Source organism: Ochotona princeps, chromosome 17 (assembly GCF_030435755.1).
Source record: "Ochotona princeps isolate mOchPri1 chromosome 17, mOchPri1.hap1, whole genome shotgun sequence".
Taxonomy (NCBI): domain Eukaryota; kingdom Metazoa; phylum Chordata; class Mammalia; order Lagomorpha; family Ochotonidae; genus Ochotona; species Ochotona princeps.
The window spans coordinates 13,415,617-13,442,558 of NC_080848.1; the positions used below are offsets into that span (position 1 = coordinate 13,415,617).

The following is a 26,942-nucleotide window of genomic DNA, read 5'->3' on the forward strand; positions in this document are numbered from 1 at the left end:
AGATCCTCCATTCGTACTAGTTCACTCCCCAAATGGCCTCAATGACCAGAGCTAAGCAGATCTGAAGCCAAGAGCTTCCCCCGGGTCTCCCACATGGGGGTAGGAGCCCAAAAGTTTGACTCATTCTCTACTGCTTTCTCACATCATAAGCAGGGAGCTGGATGGGAAGTGGGGCATCGGGACTTGAATCGGCACCTGTATAGAATGCTGGCATTTGCAAGATGGAAAATTAGCTTGTTGAGCCACCATGTCAGCCTCCAAAATAAGCAATCTTTACATTAAAAAAGAATCATAGGGATACCTGCTTAGAAGACAAGGCCACTGCTGTACACCACAGTGGTATCTGAGAAAAGTAGGATCCTCTGGTGGGGTTCTGAACAATGTGCCCAGGTGCGCGCAGATCCTTTGGTGGCAGGGACACACAGTCCTTTCCCTCTCATGCTCTTGGCCCTCCAAGCTTATTGATGGGAGTATGCATATACCTGAAGTCTCAGGAGTCAGAAAAAGTGGACCACTCCAACGCTAAGTAATCTCAAGTTCTTTGGCCAGGGAAGGAGATGAAGCCATAATATCTGCCTTAAAAAAAAAAAAAAAAAAAAAAAAAAAAAAAAAGATGTATTTTATGGTGGCTCAGTGCAATGGCTCAGTGGCTAAATCCTTGCTTGCAAGCACTAGGATCCCATGTGGGTGCCAATTTGTGTCCTGGCTGCTCTGCTTCCCATCCAGCTCCTGCTTGTGGCCTAGGAAAGCAAAGGAGGATGACCCAAAGCCTTGGGACCCTGCACTCACGTGGGAGATGCAGAAGCTCCTGGCTCCTGGCTTTGTATCAGCTCAGCTCTAGCCAATGCAGCCACTAGGGGAGCGAATCAGCGAATGGAAGATCTTTCTCTGTGTCTCCTTTTCTCTGAAAATCTGATCTGCCTTTCTAATAAAAATAAATTTAAAAAACATTTGTTTTCCTTATTTGAAAGATAGAATTACAGTGAGAGAGGCCTCCCATCTTCTGACTCACTCTGTAAACAGTCACAACAACTATGGTGGGCCAGGCTGCAGCAAGGAGCCAGGAGCTTCTTTGGGTTCCCCCGTGTAGGTTCAGGGGCCAAAGCACCCAGGTCAGCCTCTGCTGCTTTCCCAAACACATTCTCAGAGAGGTGGATCAGAAATGGAACAGCTGAGACTCGAACTGGAAACCAAATGGAATTCTGGCACCGCCACTAGATCTGTTACAACAGGAATTTAATTATTCTACATGACCACATGACTTAGAACCGAAGAGGTGTTTTCGAAGGAAGAAAATCCTTTAGTTTTAAAATATTAATTTTTTAAAAATTAATTTAAAAATATTAATTTTTTGAAAGGCAAGTTACAAAGGAAGAGAAAGACAGAGAAAGGTCTTCCATTTGTTGGTTCATTCTCCAGACATCCACAGCAGCCAGCAGTGAGTCAAGCCAAAACTCAAAAACAGGAGCTTCATTTGGGTCTTCCCTGAGAGCGGCAGGGACGCAAGCACTTGCAACTTTTTCTATACCATTACCAGGGAGCTGGATCAAAAGTGGAGTGGCTAGGATTTGAACTAGTGGCCATATAAGATGCGTGCATCACAGGTGGTAGCTTTACCTGCTATGCCACAACACCAGCCCCAGGAAGAATATTATAACTGCCAGGACTGGACTTCAAAGGCAGCATGCAGGGCAGGCCTTGATGCAGTGTGTTAAGCTGCTGCTTGAGACTCCAACATCCCATCCTGAAGTACCAGTTTGATCCCTGGTTACAGCATCAGATCCAGCTCCCTGCTAATGCAACCTGGGAGGCAGCAGATAATGGCTCAAGTGTGTGGGAAACTGGGATGGAGTCCCTGACTCCTGGCTTCCTCCTGACTGTGGTGGCATTTGGAGAGTGAGCCAGAAGGTGAAAGAGTGCTCTCTCACTCTCTCTCCACTGTCTCTTTTGCTTTGCAAATAGATGAAAATAAAGAATTAAAAAAAAAAAAAAAGAACTTGATAACATGAGTGTGTCTTGGAGAGCAGAGCAGGTCTCTGACACTGTTCACATCTAAGTGTAGATGACAGACATGATATGGAAGAGATGCAAACGCTGGCTAGGGGCTCGCCCACATCCCCTGCTAGAGACCCCGGGTCTCCCTGCCATCTTCTGCACTCTGACAGAAAACCACAGGTACGTTGACCTCCCTGTGACCTGGCCACCAGAGGTGTTCCCTAGCAGGCTTGAGCCCATGTCAGAACCTTGACATTCTCAACATTGATAAAAATGCTTATATTGGGGGCCCGGTGTGGTGGCCTAGCGGCTAAAGTCCTCACCTTGAATGCGCTGGGATTCCATATGGGCGCCGGTTCTAATTCCGGCAGCTCCACTTCCCATCCAGCTCCCTTGGCTTAGCGTTGTGAAAGTACTGATTCCCACGGCTGTGCTAGGAGCCACCTGCCAGCTGTGCAGCCACGCCCACCCACCCCTCCCGCTGACCTGGTGTCCGGTCAGCTCAGGAGGCCCCACCTGGCTGGTAGAGAATGGGCGAGCTAGACCATGTCCTAGGCCTTGTCAGAGGCCCCGGGGGACAGAGCAAGCCGAACAGGCCAGTGGGAGCAACAGGGGCCCTGGACACATTACAGCATGCCAAGCGCACTGCTGAGCCACTTCTGCTGCCTGCCCTTGCGGGAACCGCGGGTTTGTTGTCTTGACTACCACTCTGTGAAGACATGCTGACCCCTGGACAGGCATGGGGACGGGGGGACACCCAGGCCCCAGCCAGCCCCACTGCGCTAGGCATCGTGTGGTCAGCCTGGGGTTTGACTGATTTTGTTGTAAGGATTTCATGAATACATCGAGTGTCAGGGACACAGCAGGTGCATAGCAGTTACTACCACACAGCCCTCCTCCATTAGCATATTCATGTGGTAGGAATACAAAGAAAACAGACTCAGTGTAGTTCCTAAATGCAAGCCCAGAAATATTTCCTCCTTCCCTGTCTTTTTAATGTTTGAGAAAATAATTGTTTTGAACATTTGATTATTTTTATTGGAGAGGCAGATTTATAGAGAGAAAGAGAGACAGAAAGATCCGTCTGCTGATTCACTCCTCAAATGGCTCCAATGGCTGGAGCTGGGCCGATCTTCCAGGTCTCTCATGTGGACGCAGGGTCCCAACCCCCTGGGCCATCTTTGCACTGCTTTCCTCAGGTATGTTATCAGGGAACTGGACAGAACGTGGAGCAGCTGGGAGGACAGCTTTTACCTGTTCTGCCACCATGCTGGGCTTCAAATTTTAAAACTTGGTACTTTGCTGTTTGAGTCTGGCTTGTGTATAGTCTTCAGTTACAGCCCTGTTTGTTGCCAGTGTCAGGATTTCATTCCTTTTTCCATCAGTTGGTGGACGCCTGGGCTGCTTCCATAGCTCGGCCGCTGTGAATGGAGCTGTCATTAACAGACTGTGGGTCACCCCTTTAATGCCGCTTTCCTGTTCTGTGGTTGTGTTCCCAGGAGTGGACCTCAGCCTCTCTTGCTTGCAGTTTTGTGAACTTGGCTGCCTTTCCTGAGCCTAATTTTTCTCGTCTGGAGAACAGGAATGGCTCATGTGTGGTGTGGTAGGTGTAGGTGCTGGGCCATTGTTGTTTTGTGGGTGAGTGTCTGGTTTTTGGACCCCACTTCCCAGCTTCCTTCTCCCAGGGAAGCTAGGCTAGCTCTGAAGTTCTGGTTTTGAGGACCAGCTCAGGTACCACACTCTCACCCCAGCCTCCCACAGTGGGCGTGGTGGTCTCTGCTGTAGAGGTGGCTTAGGGAGTTTTCAAAGATTTTTGGTTCTCCCTCCAGTGGGGAAAGTAGCTCCTGAATGAATCTTCATACTAAGTCCCGATTCTAAAGTGAGCCCATGGAAGCCCTCAGTGTGTTTGATGCTTTAACCAGGCAGTTTTGCTTGTTTGTGCATGAAGCCAAGCCCTGAGTAAATCCCTTGCCTCGGTGTGGGAGGGTGTGGCATAGACCCGGGTGATGGTAAGGTGGACCGGCCTGTTGGTGTGGTTTTGTGTTCCCACTGAATTCTCTTCCGTCTCCAGCAAGATCTGGATCTTTACTCATGAACATGGGGTTTAAAGGGCCGCTCTTGGTGCCTGTGCCTTCAGGAGGACAGACCGGGCTGATAGCTGACGGCAGGCAGGTGGAGAGCTTAGCTTTGTCGTAGCACATCGGCAAGTTGATATCTGAATTCTGGTTTGTTGCTGAGACTGGCACTTCCCGCTCATACTTGCTGCTTTCTGCTTGCAAGGCCATTTGGGGCACCTCAGTGATTAGCAACAGTGCCCAGATTCTGAAAGTGGACTCCCCTAATGTAAGAGCAGGACCCAGCCTCCCATCTCTCTACCTTGGTGCGATGTGCCCTTGCCTGCCCTTGATCGAAAGGAGTTCACTGACTTCAGGGAGTGATCCAGCAGGCCTTCAGAGGTTCTAATCACTGCTTCTCCAGTGGGTGAGACCCTCAATGGTTGGTGTTCTCCTGGGTGATTTGGGTAGGGGAAATTCCAGATCTGGGAAAATACCTTCTCATAACCCCCAGACCCACTAAAGTCCCCTAGTGATCATGAATTCCCTAAAGAGCATGGCATCCCTGCCCGATCAAAGGAAGGTCACCAGCTCCACTGACCAACCAGGAACATGGACACAAGATGACCATGCGTTACTCAACCCCATTTTCTTTTTTTTTTTTTAAGATTTATTTATTTTTATTGCAAAATCAGATGTACAGAGAGGAGGAGAGACAGAGAGGAAGACCTTCCATCCAATGATTTACTCTCCAAGTGACCTCAATGGCCAGTGCTGTGCCAGTTGAAGCCAGGAGCCAGGAACTTCCACTGGGTCTCCCACACGGGTGCAGAGTCCCAAGACTTTGGGCTGTCCTCAACTGCTTTCCCAGGCCACAAGCAGGGAGCTGGATGGGAAGTGGAGCTGCTGGAATTAGAACCGGTGCCCATATGGGATCCCAGCATTCAAGGCGAGGACTTTAGCCACTAGGCCATCGTGCCGGGCCTTCAGCCCCATTTTCAATATATGAGAACCTTCACTCCCAACTCCTTGAGGGAAGCCAGAGTTAAGCAATAGCTGCCCGGCTCCTTGCTCTGCACTTTGTAGTAAATACCCACTGTCTTCCACCACCCCAGTGTCAGTGATTAGTGATTGGCTTTCTGCACATTAGGTCAGCAGACCCGATTTGGGGGCCCTACAGAAGTGCCTCCTACCTGTTTGGGGTGTTGTTAGCAACAGTTCTAGGGAGAAAAGAGGATTATGATAAACTCACAGCTGTGTGACCAGTTGAATGGGATAGGTCAGTAAAGTCTGTGAAGAAAGTGAAACAAGGTCCAGCACGGTGGCCTAGTGGCTAAAGTCCTCGCCTTGAACGTGCCTGGATCCCATATGGGCACGAGTTCTAACCCCAGCAGCTCCACTTCCCATCCAGCTCCCTGCTTGTGGCCTGGGAAAGCAGTTGAAGATGGCCCAAAGCCTTGGGACCCTGCCACCCATGTGGGAGACCTGGCTCCTGGCTTCAGTTTGGCACAGCTCCAGCCGTTGCGGTCACTTGGAGAGTGAATCATCGGATAGAGGATCTTCCTCTTTGTCTCTCCTCCTCTCTGTATATCTGACTTTGCAATGGAAATAAATAAATCTTAAAAAAAAAAAAAGTGAAACAGTAAGGAGATTAGAAGGAAGCCAGTGTGCTGGTTCATAGAGTTGGGGCCAGTGTGGCTGCTAAGGGCACTTGGGGTGAGGATATAAGGCCTGTAACCTGTAGAGCAGGAGTGTCCTTGCAGAGGCTTGCTTGCTTGCTGTGTGTTAGGACCAGCAAGGGGCCCGTGTGTGTCTCGGGGTGAACCAACCCTGGGAGCAGGATAGGAAAGCTTGCCGAGGACAAGGCCTGCTCTGTTTCAAGGCCCTGGGAAAAGTCCTCAAGGACCAGGCCTATCTTCTGGTGGCATGGATGAAGGTCTTAGTTGAGGGCAGTGTGGGTTTTAAAGGCTCACACTGGCCCCTGGGTTAGGAACAAACCGTGAGGGAGCAAAAGTGGCCCTTGGGAGCTCACTCAGGCTGTGTGGGGCAGCAGGAGGTGGAGGTAATGCTGGGGGACCGAGGGCAGGGTCTGAGAGAAGCCAGGAGGACACTGGAATTTGGTGTAAATGAGAGGAAGGATGGAGGTGCCGTTTAAGGAGGAGTAGGCGAGCGGACTGCAGTGACTGGCATGTCACACCGAGTTGGGGAAAATGAGGTGACGTGACCTCTCACTTCATTTACTGCCAACAAGACCCCTGTGAAATAGCCATTATTAATCCCATTTTATATTGAAGGCAAAGGAGCTCAGACATGGAAATGAATTGCTTGGGGTTGCCTGGCTAGTTGAGCGAACAGAGCTGAGATCCTGTGCAGGGTTCTGTGGTGCATACCAGCACAGCGGCCCGCCCCACCCTACCCACCCGTGGGTGCCCCTGGAGGGCAGGCCAGCGCTTGCCAAGAAGCCTGCTCCCTGCCTCGCTTGGGGAAGACCAGTGGAGGAGGAGAGGGACGCTGACCTCACGCCCGCTCTTGGGGCTCCTTTGGGATAAATGGCAGGCTGGAAAAGACGGTGACTTAACAGGCCCAGCAGACAGAACTTGGCCCCTCAAGTTTAAATAACTTGCCAATAATGAAAGATTAGGAACGAGGAAACTGTACGTAAAAATAGCATTTAATAGTTAACTGGAAAACAATATATTTTTGCAACCACTGGTTCCACAAGAAAATAATTGGGTCCCGAGGCAGACATGACTCATTTTCATGAGTGATTATATTGATCATTGGAGGAAAATAGATAGATACATTCTCTTTGGAAGGCAATTCAAAGGAGAAGTGCCTGGCTGGGCAGGCATGCGGGAGCAGGAGGAGGTGAAGTGAGGGCTGATGTGGAGCAGGGTCCTGGCTGGGGGGCAGCAGCATTGGGCTGTGACTGGGAGACATGAAACCACATCATGTGTTTTCCATGAAGTCTGTACTCCCTCGAAGGAAGGAGTGGCCGCTCGAATGCTAGTTTCCTACTGTGCTAAGCCCATTGGATGTTCTGGTTGAATTCCCCCAGGGGAGATAGGGTAGCTGGAAGCTAGTCTTGTAATGGGAAAGAAACAGTCTGAGGCGCCTCCTCCCCCTTTGCTAGTATCTACAGAATGTGACCCAAGTATTTGCTTCTTGCTCCCTGGCCCAGACCCTAGATAGACCTGGTTGTGGAATCATTCATTGTGTTAGGTGTTACGTATGCTCCCTGTGATGGGGAAGAGGGAACATGTTGTGCGTGTTTGGTGTGCTCCCGGCATGCTCCTAAGCATTTTGTAGGTAGTAACTCAGTTACTGTTCGCAGCAAGTCAGAGAAGCAGGTGCCCCTAGGTGCATTTCACAGAGGAACAAACTAAAGTGAAGAAAGCTTCAGTAGCGTGGTCAGCGGGCCTCACCTGGTAGGTGACCCACAGATAGTGAACAGAGCCAGATGCTGGTGACAGGTACAAGTCAGTTGTGGCTTGAGGCCTCTTGGAGCTTGTTTATCCAACGCTTAAAAACAGTCCTACTGGGGGCAGGCTGTGGCCTAATGACTGAGGTGCAGCTCGGTTGCCCGCATTTGTGTTTTGGAGTCCTTGGGAAACTCTGCTTCCGTTTCCAGCTTCCCTCAGACGCACCCCGTGGGAGATAGGGGTCGGAGTTCGCTTAGCTGCGTCTGTAGAAGAGCCAGGAGATCCCAGCCTCAGCCAGGCCAGCCCTGAGTGTTGCAGGCATCTGCGCAGGGAACCAGAGGCTTGTGCGTTCCCTCGTGCTCTCTGTCTCTGGTAATAACATTGACCTTGGCTGTGAAGACGCTGGTAGGAATGCTGAATTCCATATTGGAGTGCCTGGGCTTAATCCTGACTCTGCTTCCAATTCCAGCTTCTTGTTAATGACTCCCAGTTCCCAACCTTGTGGGATTTAGGGGAGTGAAGCAGCAGATGGAAACTTACACACTCTCTGTCTCTCTTTGCCTCTTACATTGTTAAAAGATTTTAAACTTACGAAATAGTCACAGAAGGAGCCAGTGCTGTGGCATACAGGTCAAGTCATCACCTGCAGTGTCAGGATCCCCTGTGGAAGCTTGTTCAAGACACAGCTGATCCAGCTCCCCGCTAATGTGCCTGGGAAAGCAGCAGCAGATGACTCCAGCTTTTGGGTCCCAATATCCATGTGGGAGACCTGGAAGAAGCTCCTGGCTCCTGGATTTGGCCTGACACAGCTCTAGCTGTGATGGCCCTGTGTGGGGATTTAGGGGATGGGGCTGAACCAGCAAATGGAAGACCTCTGCCTGTCTCCTTTTGTGTAACACTTTTATCAAGTAAATAAAATGTATCTTCTTTTAAATGATTGATTTTATTTTTATTGGAAAGCCATATATACAGAGAGGAGAGACAGAAAGGAAAATCTTTTGTCCATTGATTCACATCCCAAGTGACCGCAACGGCTGGAGCTGAGCCAATCTGAAGCCAGGAGCCCTGAGCCCAGAACCTCTTCTGGGTCTCCCATGAGGGTGCAGGGTCCTAAGGCTTTGGATCGTCCTCGACTGCTTTCTCAGGCCACAAGCAGGGAGCTGGATGGGAAGCGGGGTCTCTGGGATTAGAACCGGCGTCCATATGGGATCCCGGGATGTGCAAGGCAAGGACTTTAGCCACTAGGTTATCACGCTGGGCCTAATAAAATAGATCTTAAGAAATAGTTACAGAAGCAGAATGTAAAGTACAAAGCATAGTGGATACAAGGAAGGGAAAGTGACTGCAGTAACTGGTGCCCAGGACCAGATTTGGGTTGGTTGGTTGGTTGGTTGGTTGGGGGAAGGGAGTATCAGATAAGGACTATGACTTGCTCCCTCATTGCCTGGTTCCTTATTTAAATAATGACCCCCTAACCCCCTGGATGCCCTTCACTCCTTCTGGACGCCACACACATCCTGAGTTGTGTTCACTCCGTCTCCTGACTCCAGCCCCGCCGCACCAGGGCAGGCTCTTGGTTGCTCAACACCTGGAGTCTGATCGGCTGATGGAGCAAGTGCAGGGAAATGAGAATTCAGCTAGGCGCTAAGGGAGGAGGCCACGAGGCAGCCTGCATGGAGCTTTAACATGTGCAGGAGCAGAAGATGGGTCAGTCACGGCAGGGAGTTCCTGAGCGGCACGCAGAGCCTGGGAGGAGCCCCGAGGAGCAAGCAGAGGCACTGAAGGTTAAAAACAGGAGGGAGATGATCCAAAGACCCTTGAAGCTGTGGGGAGAAGCAGGGCAGGGCCTGGAGCGGCAGGTCATCAGGTGCTGAGGGCTTAGGCCCTGAGTGGCCTGAATGAAGTCGGAGCTGGGACTGAACTCCCTAGCTGCGGGGCTTTCTGCATGCTGGCCTGTGATGCAAGCCTCTCTCAGGCTTCTGAGATAAGCACCATCAGAGAACATATCTCCTGAGTGGTGGGAGCCCCAGAGCTTATACCCAAAAGGCACTCTGGAGACACTCCTCACCATCCCACTTTGGAGCGCAGGCATTGGGTGCAGTGGTTAGGACCCTGCCTGGTGTGTCTCCATCCCACGTTAGAGGGCCTGGGTTCAAGTGCTAGCTCCACTTCTGATTCCAGCCTCCTGCTGACATGCACTCTAGGAGAGAGTGGGTGATGGCTCAAGAGCTTGGCTGAGTATCCATCCCCCATGTGGGAGACCCAGATTGAATTCCAGCTTCCTGGCTTCAACTATGGTGTGTATTTGGGGGAGTGAACCAACAACTGGCAGATATATTTGTTTCAAACAAAACATAATCTAAGAACCCACAGTGAACTTGAGCCTGCTTTCCCAGGCACTGCTGCTCTGCCTTGAGCCCTGCTCCCAGCTTGTTGTATTGAGGCCAAGAATAAGAGAGAAAAAAAAAGTCAGATGTAGTTCTCTAGGTCAGAGCCCTGCGCTTTCTCCCAGAGCTGGGTGGGCTGATGAACCTTGCCCTTGGGATTTGGTCAAGAATCCAGCCTCCATTTTTTTTTCTTTTTCTAAGATGTGTTTATTTATTTATTTGAAAGGCAGAGTTAGAGGAGAGACAGAGGGAGAAAACTTCCATCCACTGATTCACTTTCCAAATTGCTGAAACAAACAACAGGCCAAGGCCAGGAGCCTGGAACTTCTAGGTTTCTCAAGTGGATGACGGGGCACAAGCACACGGGTCATCTGCTGCTGCTTTCCCAAGCATGTTATCAGGGAGCTGGATCAGAAGTGGAGTAGCTAAGACTTGAACTAGCATCCGTTTGGAATGGCAGCACTGCAGATGGCAGCCTAGCTTAGCCCACTGTGCCACAACAGCAGCCCCTCCAGCTTCCATTTCTGCTGCACCAGGCATTAGGTGCTTCTATGTTACTGTGGGACTTGGTCCGTCCTTCTCCCTCAACCAGGCCAGCTCCGAATGACTTCATTATGGAGAAGGAAGAGTCCCAGGCCACTAACGGTCACAGCATTCCTTGGCTTACCAGGTGGACATGTATCGACTGCTCACAGACAGGTACTGCATGTACTAGGGGGCCCTAGAAATCCAGCCCCCTCCGTGGAGACTGGGGTTTGGAAAAGGGAAGGCATGCAGGCTCAGCCATTTCTCATGACTGAGCCCAAACCTTGGGTCAGGCTGGTGACAAAGCATCCTGAGGTCACATGAGAGCCAGACTTCTACGTTTTAGCACTCAGCTCCCCCTGTTAGCCGGCAGTTCTGGCCTAGTTGACAGGTTCACTGGACCAGGATGGAGTTTACTTTCTGTACCTTTGTCTTTGTTTCTTAGGGGATTCAGAGCACAGCCAGCTTTTGGATGGCTCTGATGGACCTGCCGCCGTGTGAGTGGCCGTGGAGGGAGGGAAGGACACAGATTGGATTCTGGAGATTAAGGAGGCTAGGAGCATGGACGCAGGTTGTCCAGGCACCCACTCATCGCTGTGTGCCTGAGGGGAGCTGCTGGCAGGCCTGGAACCTAAGGCTGCATGTCCTTCTGGCTTAGCCTGGATAAAACCGGACTCTCAGCTTCCTATTGCCGTGGCACTGGCAGCTACACAGCTGCACCAGTGAGGGGGACTCCCCCTGCAGGCCCAGGGCAGGGCCACCTGTCTCCTGCTCCCCTGTCGGCACTGTGTCCTCAGCTGTTCTCATTTGTTCTTGTCGGTCTCTGCAGTTGTTCCCGTCTGTCAGTCACGCTGGGTGTCCTCGGGGCCCATGCCTGGTCTTCCTTCTGTTGCCCCAGAGGATGGCTGGGGAAGGAATGAGGTAGGGAGGGCCTGTGGGTAGGAGCAGATACCACCCGTTCAGCCCCTTCCTGCTGGGGCTCAGAGCCTCCTGGCCTGTGGCCTTCCTGCTGGGGCCAGCAGCTGTTGAGCTGTTTCTACAGATGGTCATCCCAGGCACCAGGCTGTCCTGGGAACCTGGAATTTACATTCCTGCTTGGTCTCTATGCACAAACCCTCTCACCCCCATTCTGTAGGAAGAAAATCCATCTTAGCATCATAAAACCACTTCTCTTTGACTCTGACCTAATTTGCCTCTAAATAGATCCCACCTTTTATTTATTTATTTATTTTTATTTATTTATTTATTTATTTATTTTTGTCTTATTACTTAAAAAGCAAAGCTGATTGTCCTTGGGGCCTCAGACACCACCCTGTGGTGAAAAGTTGCAATCTCTTCCCGCCCTGCCACCCCTGGGCGACATCCGCACTAGAGACTGTGTTGTGCTGTCTCAGGAGGGCTCAGGTGGCTGTGTGTGTGTGTCAGGGGGAGGGTGGGCTTCCAGGCCCCTCACCTGAGCTTGGCATAGTGGGGTGACCAGGGGATGACAGCTTGCCTTTGGCAATGAGAGCTTAGGTCCCTGTCGGGTGCTGGTCCTTGCTTGTCACTACGCCTAGCCTGTTCTCCACCCTACGCCGGACCCTCCAGGTCAGTGTTTGATGGAAGAGAAGCAGCTTGCTGCCCTAGGGACAAGAGTGGCAAGTTGGATGTGAACACATTGGTGCTGGTGACCTGGAGCAGCTGGCACTGTGAGCCCAGCAAGGGCTGCAGGGCCGTGGGAGTGCGGACTGCACAAGAGTGGACCGCCAGGGCATGCTCCATTCCTCCAGCTCTGCCAGCTCTGAGCACCCTGGCCCCAGGATTCTGAGTCGGGCCTGTAGGAGCGTCTTTCCTGACTAGGCCGGGAGACTTCCTGAAACAGCCTTGCCAAGCAGCTTCCAGACTGGAGTTCCAGATCAGTATTTCCTTCTGGGAAATTGACCCAGTGGCCAAGTTCATTGGTGCTGCTTCAGGGACTGGCCTTGATTGTTGGCTGTGTTGGGCACCTGTCTGGAACAGCAGTCTCCTAGGCCATGGGCCTTGAGTTTGGTGGTTGTCTTCCTCATCCTGTTGACCGTGTGAGGTTCCACGGGGTCACCTTCCGTGTCCTTGGACTGTAGATGCGATCCTGGTGCTGAGTGTGCTGAGCTACTACACTGCGAAACATTGTTTCTCAGAAGAAGAAGAAAAAATTACATTCACTGGCTTTGCATTTCTTATTATTTTTAAAGATTTATTTATTTGAACGGCAGACTTAGTGAGAGAGAGGCAGAGAGTGATCTTACATTTGCTGGGGTCCTTTCTAAGTGATCACAATGAGAAGGCCTGGGCCAGGCCGAAGCCAGGACCCTGGAACTCTGTCCCGGTCTCCCACATGGGCAGCAGGGACCCAGGCTCTTGGGTTATGCTCTACTGCTTTCCCAGGCACATCAGCAGCTAACTGGGTTGGAAATGGAACAGCTGGGGTTTGAACTAGAACTCACATGGGGTGCTGGCATTGCAGACCGAAGCTTAACCTACTTCACTACAATGTTGGCTCCTGAATTTTCTGTTTCAAAGTGCCAGTGAAATAGACCAACTTAGTTCTTTTCACAACTGAAGCCTATTCTGCACCCATGTCTCTGTAACCTGGCTGAAGACTCCAGCCTCAGATTAAGGAGGAATGTTTTTGTTAAATGGCAGAATAATTCCATTGGGTCTCTGTTCAGATGCCACCTCTAATAAATATTTATTTTCCTCTCTCCAGCCATGGCTTCCTGGGCTTTAAGGTTTAAGCTTGCAGGTTGGTCCCACTCACCACCCCTAGCCGGGCACCTGCTCAACCCACTTACAAGCAACTGCCTCCCACTGTCACTTGCCATGTCCTCCGGGAAGGTAAATTCATCTCAGTATAAACTCAACCAAAGTATAATTAGGACAGTAAATCCTCTGTTTGGCCAAAAAAAGATCTTAAGTTGACACTGTAGGGAGGAGGAAAGGGGACCTGGCCTTTAATTGCTCCTAGCCTGGGAACAAAGTCCTACACATGATAGCCCCACTCACGCCAGAAAGTGCAACCTGGTTTGTCCAGAGTCTATTGTGAGGCAGCCTGGGGCTGTGGGAATGAGGACACGCGCACACACGGTGTACCTCCGCTTTCTGCACCTTTTCTCGTCCGGTCTGCATGGAGCCACGCAAGGCAGGTTCCTCTAACCCCAATTTATAGATGAGAAAACTGAGGTTCAGCAAGGTAAGAGGCTTGCCCGGAGTTGCACAGCATTCCAGTGGAGAAGCTAGATTTGAAGAGGCCCACGCTCCTAACCTTTGCAATTTGAGGAAGCTATAAGCTGTGGCACCTAGCTCCAGCTGGCATCCCCCACCTCCCAGCCTTTCATACCCCTCCCCGCCCCCAATCGCCGTATATTCCCTCCCCACAGGAGCCTCCGAGCCACTGCTTGCCTTTGGACTCCCCACCTGGGCGGCCACTGATTGAGGAGGAGACACTGCCCGACCTTTCAGAAGGTAAATGCCCACTTCCTGCCCAGCACTGTGTGTGCCAGATTTATACAGAGTCAGTTTTCCTCCTTTATCCATGCTTTAGAAGAATACTGAAGGTTTTCTCCTCTATGTGGCCCCAGAGCTCTCCATGCACGGGGCCTGACCCTCCATGTGGTCCCAGAGCACCCGTGCGTGGGGGCCTGACCACCTGTCAGACCCTGTCTCTTCCCTTCCTCCCCCAGGCCTTTCGCAGGACACAGATCAGCCTGCTCACTTCTGTCAGCAGGTCCCCTGGCCTTCCTTTGGCGGAACCTCCCAGTTGGCCAGGCTTGCCCTGCTCATCGGTGATCCTCTGGCTCCTGGCTCTGTAATCTTGCAGACCTGCGTTTGCTGGGAAGATGTTCCTGGTAGGCCTGACAGGGGGCATTGCTTCAGGTAAGAGCTCGGTGATCCAGGTGTTCCAGCAGCTGGGCTGTGCCGTGATTGACGTGGACATCATTGCCCGGCACGGTGAGTGGGAGGAGGCCAGGTTAGGGGTGCGATTCCCCCACTTTTCACCTCTCTTTGTAAAGCCACTTGGAGGCCTCGGGGGAAGGCAAGGCTGCTCCCTGCCTCATGTTTGCACATGCCCTGTCTACTCCCTTGCTGTGTCCACCACCAGCAGGGAGTGTCCTGTGCTCTCGGCTCACGCTTAACTGTCTCCCCTCATATAAGCACCTCTGGGTTCCCCGTCATTTGCCTCTGGTCCCTTGGGATCCTCCAGCTGGCCTGGAGACTCCACTGAATGGCACAACCCCTTCCTCCTGCCACAGTTGTCCAGCCAGGATACCCAGCCCACCGGCGCATCGTGGAAGCCTTTGGTCGGGAAGTCTTGCTGGAGAACGGCGAAATCAATCGCAAGATCCTAGGCGACTTGATCTTTAAGGAGCCCAAACAGCGGCAGCTCCTCAACAGCATCACGCACCCTGAGATCCAAAAGGAGATGGTGAAGGAAACCTTCAAGTACTTTCTCCGGGGTAAGGCCCAGAGCAGAGCCCTCCTTCAGGCACCAAGGGCAGCACATTTGGCCAGGCCAGGTGCAGAGCTAGTCATTCAGGCCAATGACCTCGCACTGCTTCCTGACCCTCACTGCCCTGGGCCGAGCCTTGAGCCCACCCTAGGAAACAGGCACATGTTTAAGAAGGCACACTTTAAGGTACAGGCAGCTTAGGGACCGGCATTGTGGCATAGTGGGTAAGACTGCCACCTGTAATGCTGGTATACCATATGATCACCAATTCAGGTTCCAGCTGCTCTGCTTCTGATCTAGCTCCTTGCTAATGGCCTGGGAAAAGCAGCAATGGATGGCCCAAGTGTTTGAGCCCGTGTTCCTATGTAGGAGATCTGGAAGGAGTTCCAGGTTCCTGACTTTGGCCTGCCTCAGCCCTGGCCATTGTGGCCATCTGGGACCTGAACCAGCAGGTAGGAGAAGGCTTACAATTTAATGAGAAGAGACAAGCGCTTTGAGCCCTGGTCTCTGAGAAGTTAGTTGTCTTTTCCAGTAGGGATGGGGGCAGTAGTAGCTGATGAATGTGGGGTTAGACCCGAGTTCAAGTCCTGAGGCTGACAGTGTGGGTCTGTGTGTCTTTGCCGGCTGACCCGCAGACCCTCCACCTCGCCCTCATCTGCACAGATAGTGATGCCAACTAGCAGGATGGATAATTCTGCATCAGTGACGTCAATTGTCACACAGAAAGGCCAGCCAGCGCGGACGTAGCAGTGCCGTGGCTGAGCCACTGTTAGGCATGCCCATGTCCCATACCCGAGTGTCTAGTTCTAGTACCAGCTATTTCACTTCTTCCTTTTGTAAAAAAATTATTTTCTTTGACAGAAGACAGAATTATCCAAAAATAACGGGGGTGGGGGGAGAGACAGATCTTCCATCTGCTGGTTCACTCCCTAAGTAGCCACAGTGTCTGAGACTAGGCTAAGCCAAAGCCAGGAGCTAGGAACTCCAGCCATTCTCCAGTGTGGGTGGCAAAGGTTCAGATACCTTCCACTCCTTTCCCAGGTGTTTTACAGGGACCAACTGCTCCACCTGTGATTCCGCTTGATGCAGATAGTACCTGGGGAAGGCATTAGATGACAGCTCAAGCACTAGGGGCCCCGACACCCACACTGGGAGACGTGGGTGGAGCGCCCAGCTCCAGCCCTCATGGGGGTCAGTTACCAGAAGCGGGAGGACAGAGAACTAGGCCTAGGCCCCTGGGGAGACCTGCCTGCAGGATTCTAGTACAGTGGTCTCCAGTTTGACCCTCTAAGCTTAGGGCTTGTCTGCCTGTCTCCTGCTGTCAGTCATGAAGTGGACACTTTACTCCCTGGAGGGTATGGGGCACTTCAGGTTTTCCCTTGGAACCCTTTATTCTGTCCTCTTTCAGGTTCTCCTGTACAGAGTGGGGCCCTGTCCCACTCCCATTCTGCTATGGCTGCCACCTCCCTCCAGGAGAACTTGGTAGACTTGGTAGAGATCCACACCTTTGGCCTCCCCTGGTCCTGCCCCTCCCCTCCCTGCCCCTGCAAGGCTGGGGCTGGCTGTGGCTGTTGTCCCTGCAGGACCAGCTTGGACCTCAGAGCCTTGCCACAGGCCTTCCCCCCTCCCCCTCTGCCGCCCCCTCCCTCAAGGAGTCTGTCTTTGTCCTGCCTCCCGCTCCTAGTCAGGGCTAAGCCTCTGCCTTTCATCCCTGCCCTTTTGCGTTCTCTCCCAGGCCAGTTGCGAATACATCTGCAAGGCTGCGGGGGCCACAGCTGCCCTCCTCTGCTCTCTCCTCCTGAAATCAAGTGTCGGAGAATGTCACTCGCTCCCAAGCTCTTCCACTGTGTCGCCCGCCCAGCCTCCCCGCCTCCCCCACCAGTGCCACTTAAATAAAAGGAGAAAGCTCTTTTCAGCTCGATAAGGTGAAAAATGGGGACGACAGCTGTGGCTTCCACCGTCCCCGTTTTTCCCTGATGAGTATAACAAATGCAACTGTCAAAGTTGGTATAATCAAACGTCAGATAAGATCACCAGCTGTTGGGAGGTCTCTCTGCAGGCAGACGGATGTCTTAATAGAGTCAAGATAGTTTGCCGAGCTCACCAAGCCGGAGGGAGGTGACAGCTGAATAGCCCTTTGCTGGTGAACCCAAGAGCGACCACGAGCTCCCGAGAGGGCCCAGGAGAAAGGACAGCGCAGGCTGGGGGCGGGAGGAAGACGCGGGGGTTCGGGGGGAGGCAGGGGGGAGCCAAGCAGGAGAGGGAGATAAGAGGCCCAGGAGGGGGAGGCCTGGCTCCTCCTCTGAACTGCAGTGGGGAGGACCTGTAGGAACAACGGAATAGTTACCCCATGTAAAGGGCACTGCGCAGGGCTGGCAGCTTGCCGTGGGCACACAGCCCTGTTGTGAAGTGGCTCTTCTCCATAGCCAGGGGGACACAGAGAGGGTCTGCTGGGCAGAAAGGGCCTGACAACTTTTGGAACTATGCCCCCGTCAACTCCCACTGCGTCATTTCCCTCCTTTAAGGTTCAAGATCAGGGCAGACTAAATACTTGGCAGGTGCCCTGAGTAGCTTGTCAGTTTCCCTTGCCCTGCCTAAGGGCCCTGCCTGGGCCCAGACAGGACGCCTCCCTGCTCCTGGGCTTTGCTTGGGCCTCCGCCTTCTTACCTCAGACAGCATGAGGCCTCCAGCATTTCAAGGCCAGTACAAAGTGCTCGCCCTGCTACAGGCTCTCTCCCAGCTGCTGTGTGTGTCCTGGGCCTGACCGGCCCAAGGTGTCCCCACTGCAGTGGTTGAACCCAGTGGTGGTCTTGTCCCTGTTCCCTGGCCTGGCCTGCAGCAGTCCTCACGGTGTACTTACAGAGTTGAACCTGTGGGTCCCCGTTCCCTCCCCAGGGTACCGCTACGTGATTCTGGATATTCCCCTGCTGTTTGAAACCAAGAAGCTCCTCAAGTACATGAAGCACACGGTGGTGGTGTACTGGTGAGTATGTGGTACGTCTTAATATGCCTCTGGGGGGAGGCATGTGCCTCTATGATGCCCATATCACTTTGCTAGCTATGGGATGGAGAGAGCCACTGTATGGCACAGGGGATTTGGGCAGTAGTGCCCAAAGCCTACAGAAATCAACCTTTGTGCCTGACTCTGGTGCACCTGGGATGCCCACGGGAGAAGTGACAGCCCCCAGGCTTCTGTAGTGCTTGGGAAGGGCTCCCCCTGCTGGCTATGGAAGGCACTCCATCCCGGGTGCCAGGCCTTGCCCTCTGCCACCATAGTGTACTATTCCCGAGCTCCCTTCCTTCTATAGCACTTCTCAACCTCCCAGTCAATTCCCATGCTTGCCACTTGCCTCAGTTTACCCTCCAGCCTGAGATAGTCAGGGATTGGTACTTCCGACGTAGGACCCAGGGTCCTGCACACAGGAAGTTGCACAGAGAGCCCAGGGGCAGCCCCCAGGTGACCGTGCGCTGCCCCTGGGCCCCTGGGCCACCTGTGCCCAGCTCTGAGGGCTTTATTTGATGAAAGCAGGCATTGCTGCAGCTCTAACCAACCAGCAGAGCTCTGCCGCTCATGCTGCTCTCTGGGAGATCTTTAGCCCCACGCATGAGGCAGAGGAGCCTGTGCCTGTTTCCTGGGTGCAGCTCCTGCTCCATTTTCAGCCTGTGTGGGTAGCTGTGCAGTTCACAGGAGGCCAAAGAGAGAGTGATTATATTCTTTCACCATCTGTGCTTCACCTAGCAGACATCTCCTGATGTGTTAGCAGTAATATGGGATATTTTGAGGCTGATGCCATGGTGCAGTAGGCTAAACTTCCACCTGTGGTGCTGGCTTCCTTTAAGGGTGCTGGTTCAAGTCCTGGATGGTTCACTTTTTTAATTTTTTTTTTAGATTTAATTTTATTCGAAAGGCAGATTTTACAGAGAGGAGAGACAGAAAGATCTTCCATCTGTTGGTTCACTCCCCAAATGGCTGCAACAAGTGGAGCAGATCCGAAGTCAGGAGGCTTCTCCTGGCCTCCCACGTGGGTGCAAAGTCCCAAGGCTTTGGGCCATCCTCCACTGCTTTCCCAGGCTATAAACAGGGCGCTGGAATGGAAATGGAGGAACTGGGACATGAACTAGCACCCATATGGGATCCTGGCACTTGCCAGGGGAGGATTAGCCAATTGATCCATTGCACCAGCTTCTCCCACACCCCCAGTAGCTAGACTCTCTTTTTAAATATTTATTTATTTTTATTGGAAAGGAAGATATACAGAGAGGAGGAGAGACAGAGAGGAAGATCTTCCGTCCAACGATTCACTCCCCAAGCAGCCACAACAGCTGGAGCTGAGCCAATCCGAAGCCAGGAGCTTCTTCTGGGTCTTCCATGTGGGTGCAGGGTCCTAAGGCTTTGGGCCATCCTTGACTGCTTTCTCAGGCAACAAGCAAGGAGCTGGATGGGAAGCAGGGTTGCCTGGATTGGAACCGGCACACATTTGGGATTCCAGAGCATTCAAGACAAGGACTTTAGCCATTAGGCTATCACACTGGGCCCTGCAGCTAAACTTCTAGACTTCTAGCCCAACTCCTTGCTTATGCCCTAGGAAAGCCACAGAGGATAGCCCAACTACTTGGCCCCTGCACTCACATGGGAGACCTAAAGGAAGCTCCTGGCTCCTGGCTTCAGATCGGCTCAGCTCCAGCCATTGCCACTATTTGGGGAGTAAATCAGTGGATGGAAGATTCTTTCTATTTCTCTCCTCTCTCTGTAATTCTGCCTTTCGAGTACTTTAAAAAAAAAAAACTTGGGTATTTCTCAAAAAGTGACTATCCCAAAACACAAATATTCATGTTTTTTGAAAGATGTATGCAGTTGAAAGAGTTACAGAGAGAGAGGGTAAGACAGAGAGAGAGCTTCTATTGCTGACTCACTCCCCAGCTTGGTTGCAACATCAGGTCAGGAGCTTCCTCCAGGTTTCCCACATGGCTGCATGGGCGTCCTCTGCTGCTTTCCTGGGTCATTAGCAAGGAGCTGGATGGGAAGTGGAGCAGCCGGGACTCAAATCAGCACCCCTATGGTGGCTTTACCTGCTATGTGACATGCCTACCCCAATTCATATTTTTGAGAAGTTTGCCAATTGTGAGAATAGCGTCACACCTTCCACTGTGATGGTCCCATTTCTGTGCACCAGGACTAGTTACTGGTGAGCACCGCCTCCTCTTCCCAGGGACCCCCAGGTCTGCTCTACACCTCCCGAGATGTGTGCAGGCAGCCCTAGGCAGCCTCTGTTCCCTCCCTTGGCTTTCCCAGACAGACATTCATCCTGTGTAGGGATGGAATAGCACTGGTTGCCATGCCCGCAACAATGTGCTAGTGCCACAGCCAAGGAGCCCTGGGGCTGGAGCACCTCATCGTGGTGGCAGCTGGCCTCCCCTGGGTCTTCCTTGCTTGGTCCACTTCCCAGGCTACCTAAGAGCCTAAGCGGAATCAGTTGCTTTCTCACTGTGACTGGCAAAGCCCAGGTCTGGTGGCATAGCAGAGATGAGCACTGGTCGATGGAGAACAGCTGGCCCCTCCCAAGATCCTGCAGTCAGATGTCAGGGGCAGCTCATAGAAGCGATGGGGTCTTTATGGTGGCTTGGGGGGCTGGTTTTGAGCCCATCAGCCCTGGCTCCCAGGAAAACTGCAGGCAGCTCTGAGCAGTGGCCATGGACCTGTCACGGAAGGTTCCCATAGAGGTTCCAGCACACAGCTAGGCCCAGCTGGTCAGACCCTGTTGTCTTACAGGTGGCTGGCAGCAGGCAGCTGCCCACCCTTGTCTGGGTGAAGCCAGGGCATCCCCAGAGGGCGGCATGGCGCAGGAGAAGCCAGAGGCCTCCAGGGCCCCCTCCCAGCTGCAGACTTGAAGTAGATCAAGCAGCGGGGGATTCAAAGGACGAGGGGTGCCCACACACCCCGTTCCAGGTGGGGGCTGACCTGACTGCCCGCCCCATGTCCTGTGGGAGGGAGGCTGGGCCCACATTTCTCTTCTGTCCCTTTTTCAGTGACCGGGACACGCAGCTTGCACGGCTGATGCAGCGGAACAACCTGAGCCGCGAGGACGCCGAGGCCCGCATCAGAGCCCAGCTGCCCCTGACGGAGAAGATCCACCTGGCCCGCCACGTCCTGGATAACTCGGGCGAGTGGAGCGCCACCAGGCGGCAGGTCCTCCTCCTGCACGCGGAGCTCGAGCGCTCCCTGGAGTACCTGCCGCTGAGGTTGGGTGTCCTCGCAGGCCTGGCCGCCCTCACAAGCCTTCTCTATCTGCTCAGCCGCTACCTGCTGCCTCAGCCTTAGCCGCGAGTGCCACAGCTTCCTTGGGGGCAGACGCCTGGCCGCGCAGCCTGTTTCTTCACCCTCGTCAACACACACATTCTCTGGACGCTCGGATCCCACACTGGGCCACCTTCCTCTAGACTACATGCTGCCCTGAGACCAGGGGAGGGGGCAGCCACAGTCGGGGTCCTGCCTCCCGCCCTCCTTGGCATCTCCTGCAGAACAGCAGCCCTGATGGATAGGAAATCCACAGTCGGGGTCTCACAGACTGTGTGTCCCAGTCTCCCTGACAACTGCAAGTCCAGGCCTCCCAGTGCCTGGTCCCTCAGCCCAGGTATGGGGAAGGCTCTTGTGGGTAATGGGGTCGGTGGGCAGAGTACAGCCACTTTCAGGAGACCACTTCCCACAGTCTGACCCCGTGCCTTCCCTGAGTGGCCCTCCCACCCCCGTGATGTGCCTGTGACCCCTGGTACCTGGCCAATTCCCCACACAGGCCTTGTCTGCAGCCCTGGCAGGCTGGGTGTGCGGCCTCTCCCCACCCCCACTCCTCCCCTTCCCTCCTGGCACAGAACAGCTCAGAGCTGGCTGTGATCTCTGGCTAGGTCGCCAGGCTGTTGAGGGCAGGGACGGTCCTGCTCAGCCCCGGGTCACTGGTACGGAATCTGGCTCATGGTCAGTGCTTAATAAAGTGTGTGGACATGAGATGCCCTGGGCGGCTGAACTCCCAGGCTTGGCTGACAGCATTTGGGGTTACGGCAGCCCCTCTCCTCGCTAGTGCCTAGACCCCAGGACGATGCCCACCAGGTCCAGTGTACCTTTGTGGGAGGTGAACAGATGAACCTGGGCTGGGCCACACTCGCTGCCTATCCCACTGCGCCATCTGCCTCTGCCAGCCCTGTTAGACCAGTGCAGGCGGCCCTCAGAAGTCTGCCCATGTGTGGATTGTGGGGCCGGAACCTATTCAGGCCAGAAACAAGGGTGACTGACTAATGCCAATGCTCTGGGGGGGGGGGGGGGTTCACATTTGCTGCCCTCTATCTCAGAGCTGTTCCTACCTCTGGACCAGTTCATTAGCTTCAAGCCGACCCCAGGGAGCAGGCCAGCTGTGAGCTACCCAGTGAGGAGCAGATGCCCACTGCTCCCCACTTTGGTGAGGCCTGGCAGGATGAGGGAAGGGAGGAAAGTAGTGAGTCCTCCTCAGTGCCCTGATACCCCAATAATCTGAAAGATGGTTGAGGGCTTGTGGCATGCTGCATTTGTGACACCCTGTAGGCAACATGACATTGCTTGCTGTTCCAGGCCCCAAGATGGCTGTGAGAATGTCTGAGCAAGGCCAGACTGGAAAGTGTGTTGGGGGAAACCCCAGATGCGGTCCTTGTGTCTGCCTGAATGCGGCTATAGCTCCCCTGCCCCTGCTTATGTCTCCCTCATGACCCCAGGCTCCGGGTCCTAGGAGACCTCAGACGGCAGCCTGCTGCTTTTCCACAGCCGGCTGGGGGACAGCCGGCCAGGCGACTACCCCTCCGACCAGCAGGTGGCAGCATATGCCCGGGCTGGGGCCAGCCTCCCTCCCGGGCAACGGCGGGCTCCCAGGCTACAGTGCTTGGAGGTGGATGTGCTGCGTGAGCCTGAGCTTCCACCCGACGCCTTGGGCACAGGGATGCTGTGTGCCCCCACTTAAGGCCTCAAAGGCACCTGGGAGGGCTGCAGATGCACCCTCATCCTGGCAGGGAACTAAGAGCACAGGTCCAGAGCGGCCAGAGGCTGAATGGCCCCAACAGTTTGGTTACCTCCCAACTCTGCAAGAGAGGCAAGGCCAGGGGTTGAACCGCCAGTATGGGGGCGGTGAGATCAGCAGCAAGCTTAACCTCCAACTCCAGGACCCACACCTGGGCTGCTCCTACCACTTGTGCTACCCAGTGGACCATAACATGATCTAATATTATTTCTCTGAGAGGCAGATATCTGGACAGACAAATCTTTCACCTGCTGGTTCACTCCCATGTATACCTCAGCTGCTGGCTCCAATCAGGGGAAAGCCAGGAACTCAGAACTCCATTGTAGTCTTCCAAGTGGTGCTTTGATGCCGCCTCCAGGGGCACACATGGACAGGAGATGGGCTTAAAAGCCATGAGGACTTGAGCCCTGCCATGGGGCGCAGGGATTTGAATGGCTGCAGGAAGTGCCACCTCTGTCCAGCAGTTCTTGAAAGCCTTTTTAAGATGTTCAGTGTGTTTCCTGGACCTGGGACACAGGTTTGGGATGCTCCACCTGGAGCCTGCAAGTCCAAGAATCTGCTGGGAGGGGGTTGTGGTTCCCATCAGGGCACTTAGGGGTGGGGCCGAGGGACATAAGGTGGGAGGGGCCCACCAGGAGGTGGTGAGGGCTGCATGGCTTTCTGGCCCCACCAGAGCTGAGGCTGCCCCCAGCTGAGCCCCAACGCCAGCTCTCCACTCCCCACCTCTTTGCCTCCCTCACCATTGCTCAGATTCCAATACAATTTCCAGCTAACCAGCATGTCGATAGAACAAGTCGGGGTGGCTAGATTGCTGGCCAATTACAGGAAATCATTCTGCTCCACTGCCCAGCACTGGGGAGGGGGGAGGAAGGAGGGAGGGAGGGGCAGCAGGTGCCCAGCCTGCTGGTTGGGCGGGGGCTGCTGCAGCCCCAGGAGGCGCTGGGGCATGGGAGGAGGCCCGTGGGGCCAGTGCAGCCCCAGGCTATACCTCAGCCACACACAGCTCTGGACCCAGCTTTCCTGTGTTGGGAAGATGGGTGTCTCCAAATCACAGAGAGAGAGCTGAGGGTGGGTGAGGAGGGGCTGGGTATCTGGGCATCTGCTTGGAACAGAGGGGATAGAAGGGGGGGTGTTGCATCCAGTCTGCCCCCTGCCCAGCCCTGGACACCGGGCAAGAGTGCTGGGGACAGAAGCATCTGGACACTTCTCACACAGAAGAACCTTCAGGACATGACTGGTCTGCTTCAGAAGGTGGGCCAAGATTGAGCCAGGGGACAAGGACTTGCCTCTCACCCTCCTGGTTCCCTCCACCTGGTTCCTAGCTCCTGAGTGGAAAGACCCCATGTGGAAAGACCCCAACTGTCCAGCAGTCTGCATCTACCCCCTGGCCGCCTCTCTGTCAGCCCCACCCTCACCCCTGCTCCCACCTCTCCCATAGCTGCATCCCATCCCCCACCCCCACCCCCACCCCCAGGCTGCCTCCCTGCACCTGTCAGGGGCTCCTGATCCCAGCACGGATGCTGGAAGGTCCCTGAGGGACAAGCCTCTGCACCCAACAGCCCAACCCAGAGAATGAGGGCTGCTGCTTGGTTTGCCTAGAAACCCCCTGTGGCAGCTATGGCCTGATGAGACCCTCTCTGCAGCCCAAAGGCTGGACCACTGGGCAGAGCTGCAAGAGGAGGGAGCCTGGTTCCCATCGCGCCTGGCAGGACAGGAGGACTTCAGTGCCCTCTGACGAGGCACATGGTCAGCGCCCCAAGACCTTGCCTTCCGCAAGCTGCAGACACCCAGGAGGCGCCACAGGGTCTGGCCTTGTATCCACGTGTGCCCAGCTTGGCGGAGGATGAGACCAGATCTGTTCATCCGAGCTCAGCGGAGGCCCCGGCTCCCTGGCTGATGCCGCCTTGGCCCTCCCTCCGCCCTCGGGCCGTGACTGGCAGGCTGCTTGCTTGGTGCTCGGCGATCTGGAAGAGGGCGCCCGCCGGGGCGGTCCTGGTCCCGGGGACACCCCACCCAGCGCGCAGGCTCTGCGCCATCGATCGCGCCGCGGGACCCGGGCGCACCGCCTCCCTAGCCCTTCGCTTTCGCTTTTAATTGAAGTTTGTTTGAGCAGAGCGCGGTGCCGGCAGAAGCAGAAACCAAATATTTAGTTGCTGCAAATTGGCACCTCCAGATCAATTACCGGCCCGTGTCGGGGCCTGTGCCGCCCCCGCGCCCCACGGAATCTCAATGCCGGGCCGCCCGCCTTCATTCCACTGCACATTTCTCATCAGCTCCAGCCACACATCACCCGTGGCCGCGAGGGAACAGACTTTCAATGGGGAAAGTTCCCCGCGAGCGTGTTCCTTGCAGAATCCCACCGCACCCTGCGCCGTCTGCCCCCTAAGGAGACTGGTCTGTCTCACGGGGAACAGCGGGGGAGGGAATAGGGTGACAGCAACAAAGGCTTGGAGTCACATGGACCTGGCCCCAGTCCCAGGAGCTCCTCTTCCTCGCAGCAGGGGTGACCTTGGAATGTGATTTCTGCTTTCCCAAGCCTTGGTTTCCTTATCTGTGATATGGGGCTTAGCCTGCACCTTGTGAGGTCAACCGCAGGAGACATCCCATAGATGCTGGTTCTCAGCCCTGCTAAGGAGTAAAGAAGGGGCTCAGAGGAAGCGAGGGACACTGCAAGGCAGCCAGCTTAACTGCAGACCCCAAAGAGGACACAGAAGGCAGCCATGCCCACTACCCCTCCTCCAGGTCCTGGGCAGGAGCCTGTACCAAGCACAGCCCAGCACATCCCATCCCAGAGGACTTGCTTCCAGAGATGGCCGCTCGGCCAGGAGGTGGGAGGAGACATCCCTGATGCCAAGGCTGGGGTCTGAGGGCTCCTGCCCCACTACCACATCTTCCCTGCCCCTAACCAGTGCAGCAGGAGCAGGAGTCAGAATACCTAGGTAGTGCTGGGGCTTGGGCAGACCCCTGACCTCTTTCCTCACTGACACTCTCCCTCCCGGGACACCTGTGAGGAGCTAAGGATGGTGGACAGGCACGGAGCAGGTGGCATGGGACCAAAAAGCAAGTTCTCAGCCTTCCCAAGCTCTGGGCCGGAACCCAAGACAAATAGCTGGGCATCTGTAAATTGCTGCCTGGACACAGTGACAGGCACTGCGGGTGTGTGGCAAGCTGTGGGGGAGGCATGAAGCCCCCCGCTGTGTGCTACCACCATCACTACCTATGGGCCAGACCCTGCCCATCCCCTCCTCCTTGGGTCATGGGCCAGCCCCAGCTGGAGGACTGATTTTTTTTCCCATCATGCTCTGAGTTCCAAGTGGAAAGGCAGGTAAAGCTGACCAGGAATCCAGAGCCCAGTTCCCAGCCAGTGAAAAGAAAAGGCCCTTGGCCTCGATGTTCCCAACTGTGAAATGGGACCACAGGTTGTGAGCATGAAGTACTTTGCATGAAGTACTTTGGTGGGTGACCTCTGGAAGTCTTTCTCCCTTCCACATGTACTATTCACCCCTCAGCCCCCACCACAGCAGAAATGTCTTCGCTGGCAAAAGCAACCCCAGAAGCCTCGTGGGGAAGGGAGGAACATAGCAGCCACCATTTGTCAAGCCAGGAAGCCCTTCTGTCTACCTTAGATCACTCATTGCTATCCTTCAGGGAAATTTTAAGAAACAAACCAAAAAAAGATGAATGCTGATAGACAGTGATGTCACAATTTAAAAAAAAGAAAACACCCCCAAAGAGTAGGGGGTGGGGTAGGAAGTACCTTTGGACACAATGCTCTTTGCACCGAACAGCCTGATGATAAATATAGCCATGCAATCCTTTTCTTTTCTTTTTTTTTTTTCTTTCTTTTCTCCTTGGCAGGGAAAAAGGCTGAGGCTGGGCAGAAAGGCAGAGGGACCCGAAAATATAAATCAATATGTGACTTTAATATATGTGCTCTCGGTGTCTGTGTGTGCTGGGGGATTATTAGTAACCTTGATTCCTGCTCAGTGTCCACGAGAGGCGGGGAGACGTGCGGCCCCCAGGGAGGAGGAGGGAAATTAGGAAGCCAAATTCTTCTC

General features: G+C 54.1%; 1 protein-coding gene across 5 annotated transcripts in view; it reads left to right on the forward strand.

Annotated features, from left to right (window-relative positions):
• Positions 1-21,429, forward strand: part of DCAKD (dephospho-CoA kinase domain containing) — a 28,053-nt gene extending 6,624 nt beyond the window's left edge. For 2 of the 5 annotated variants that reach the window (XM_058676508.1, XM_058676505.1), the window contains exons 2-5: positions 14,123-14,349; positions 14,652-14,855; positions 17,744-17,831; positions 20,876-21,429. In XM_058676508.1, coding sequence (XP_058532491.1) covers positions 14,238-14,349; positions 14,652-14,855; positions 17,744-17,831; positions 20,876-21,167 — 696 coding nt within the window. In that variant the 5' untranslated portion in view covers positions 14,123-14,237 and the 3' untranslated portion in view covers positions 21,168-21,429. Of the gene's footprint in view, positions 1-10,828; positions 10,881-14,122; positions 14,350-14,651; positions 14,856-17,743; positions 17,832-20,875 lie in introns of all 5 variants that reach the window. The other 3 variants (XM_058676507.1, XM_004597372.2, XM_058676506.1) reach the window with 2 other exon arrangements.
• The last annotated feature ends 5,513 nt before the right edge of the window (positions 21,430-26,942 follow it).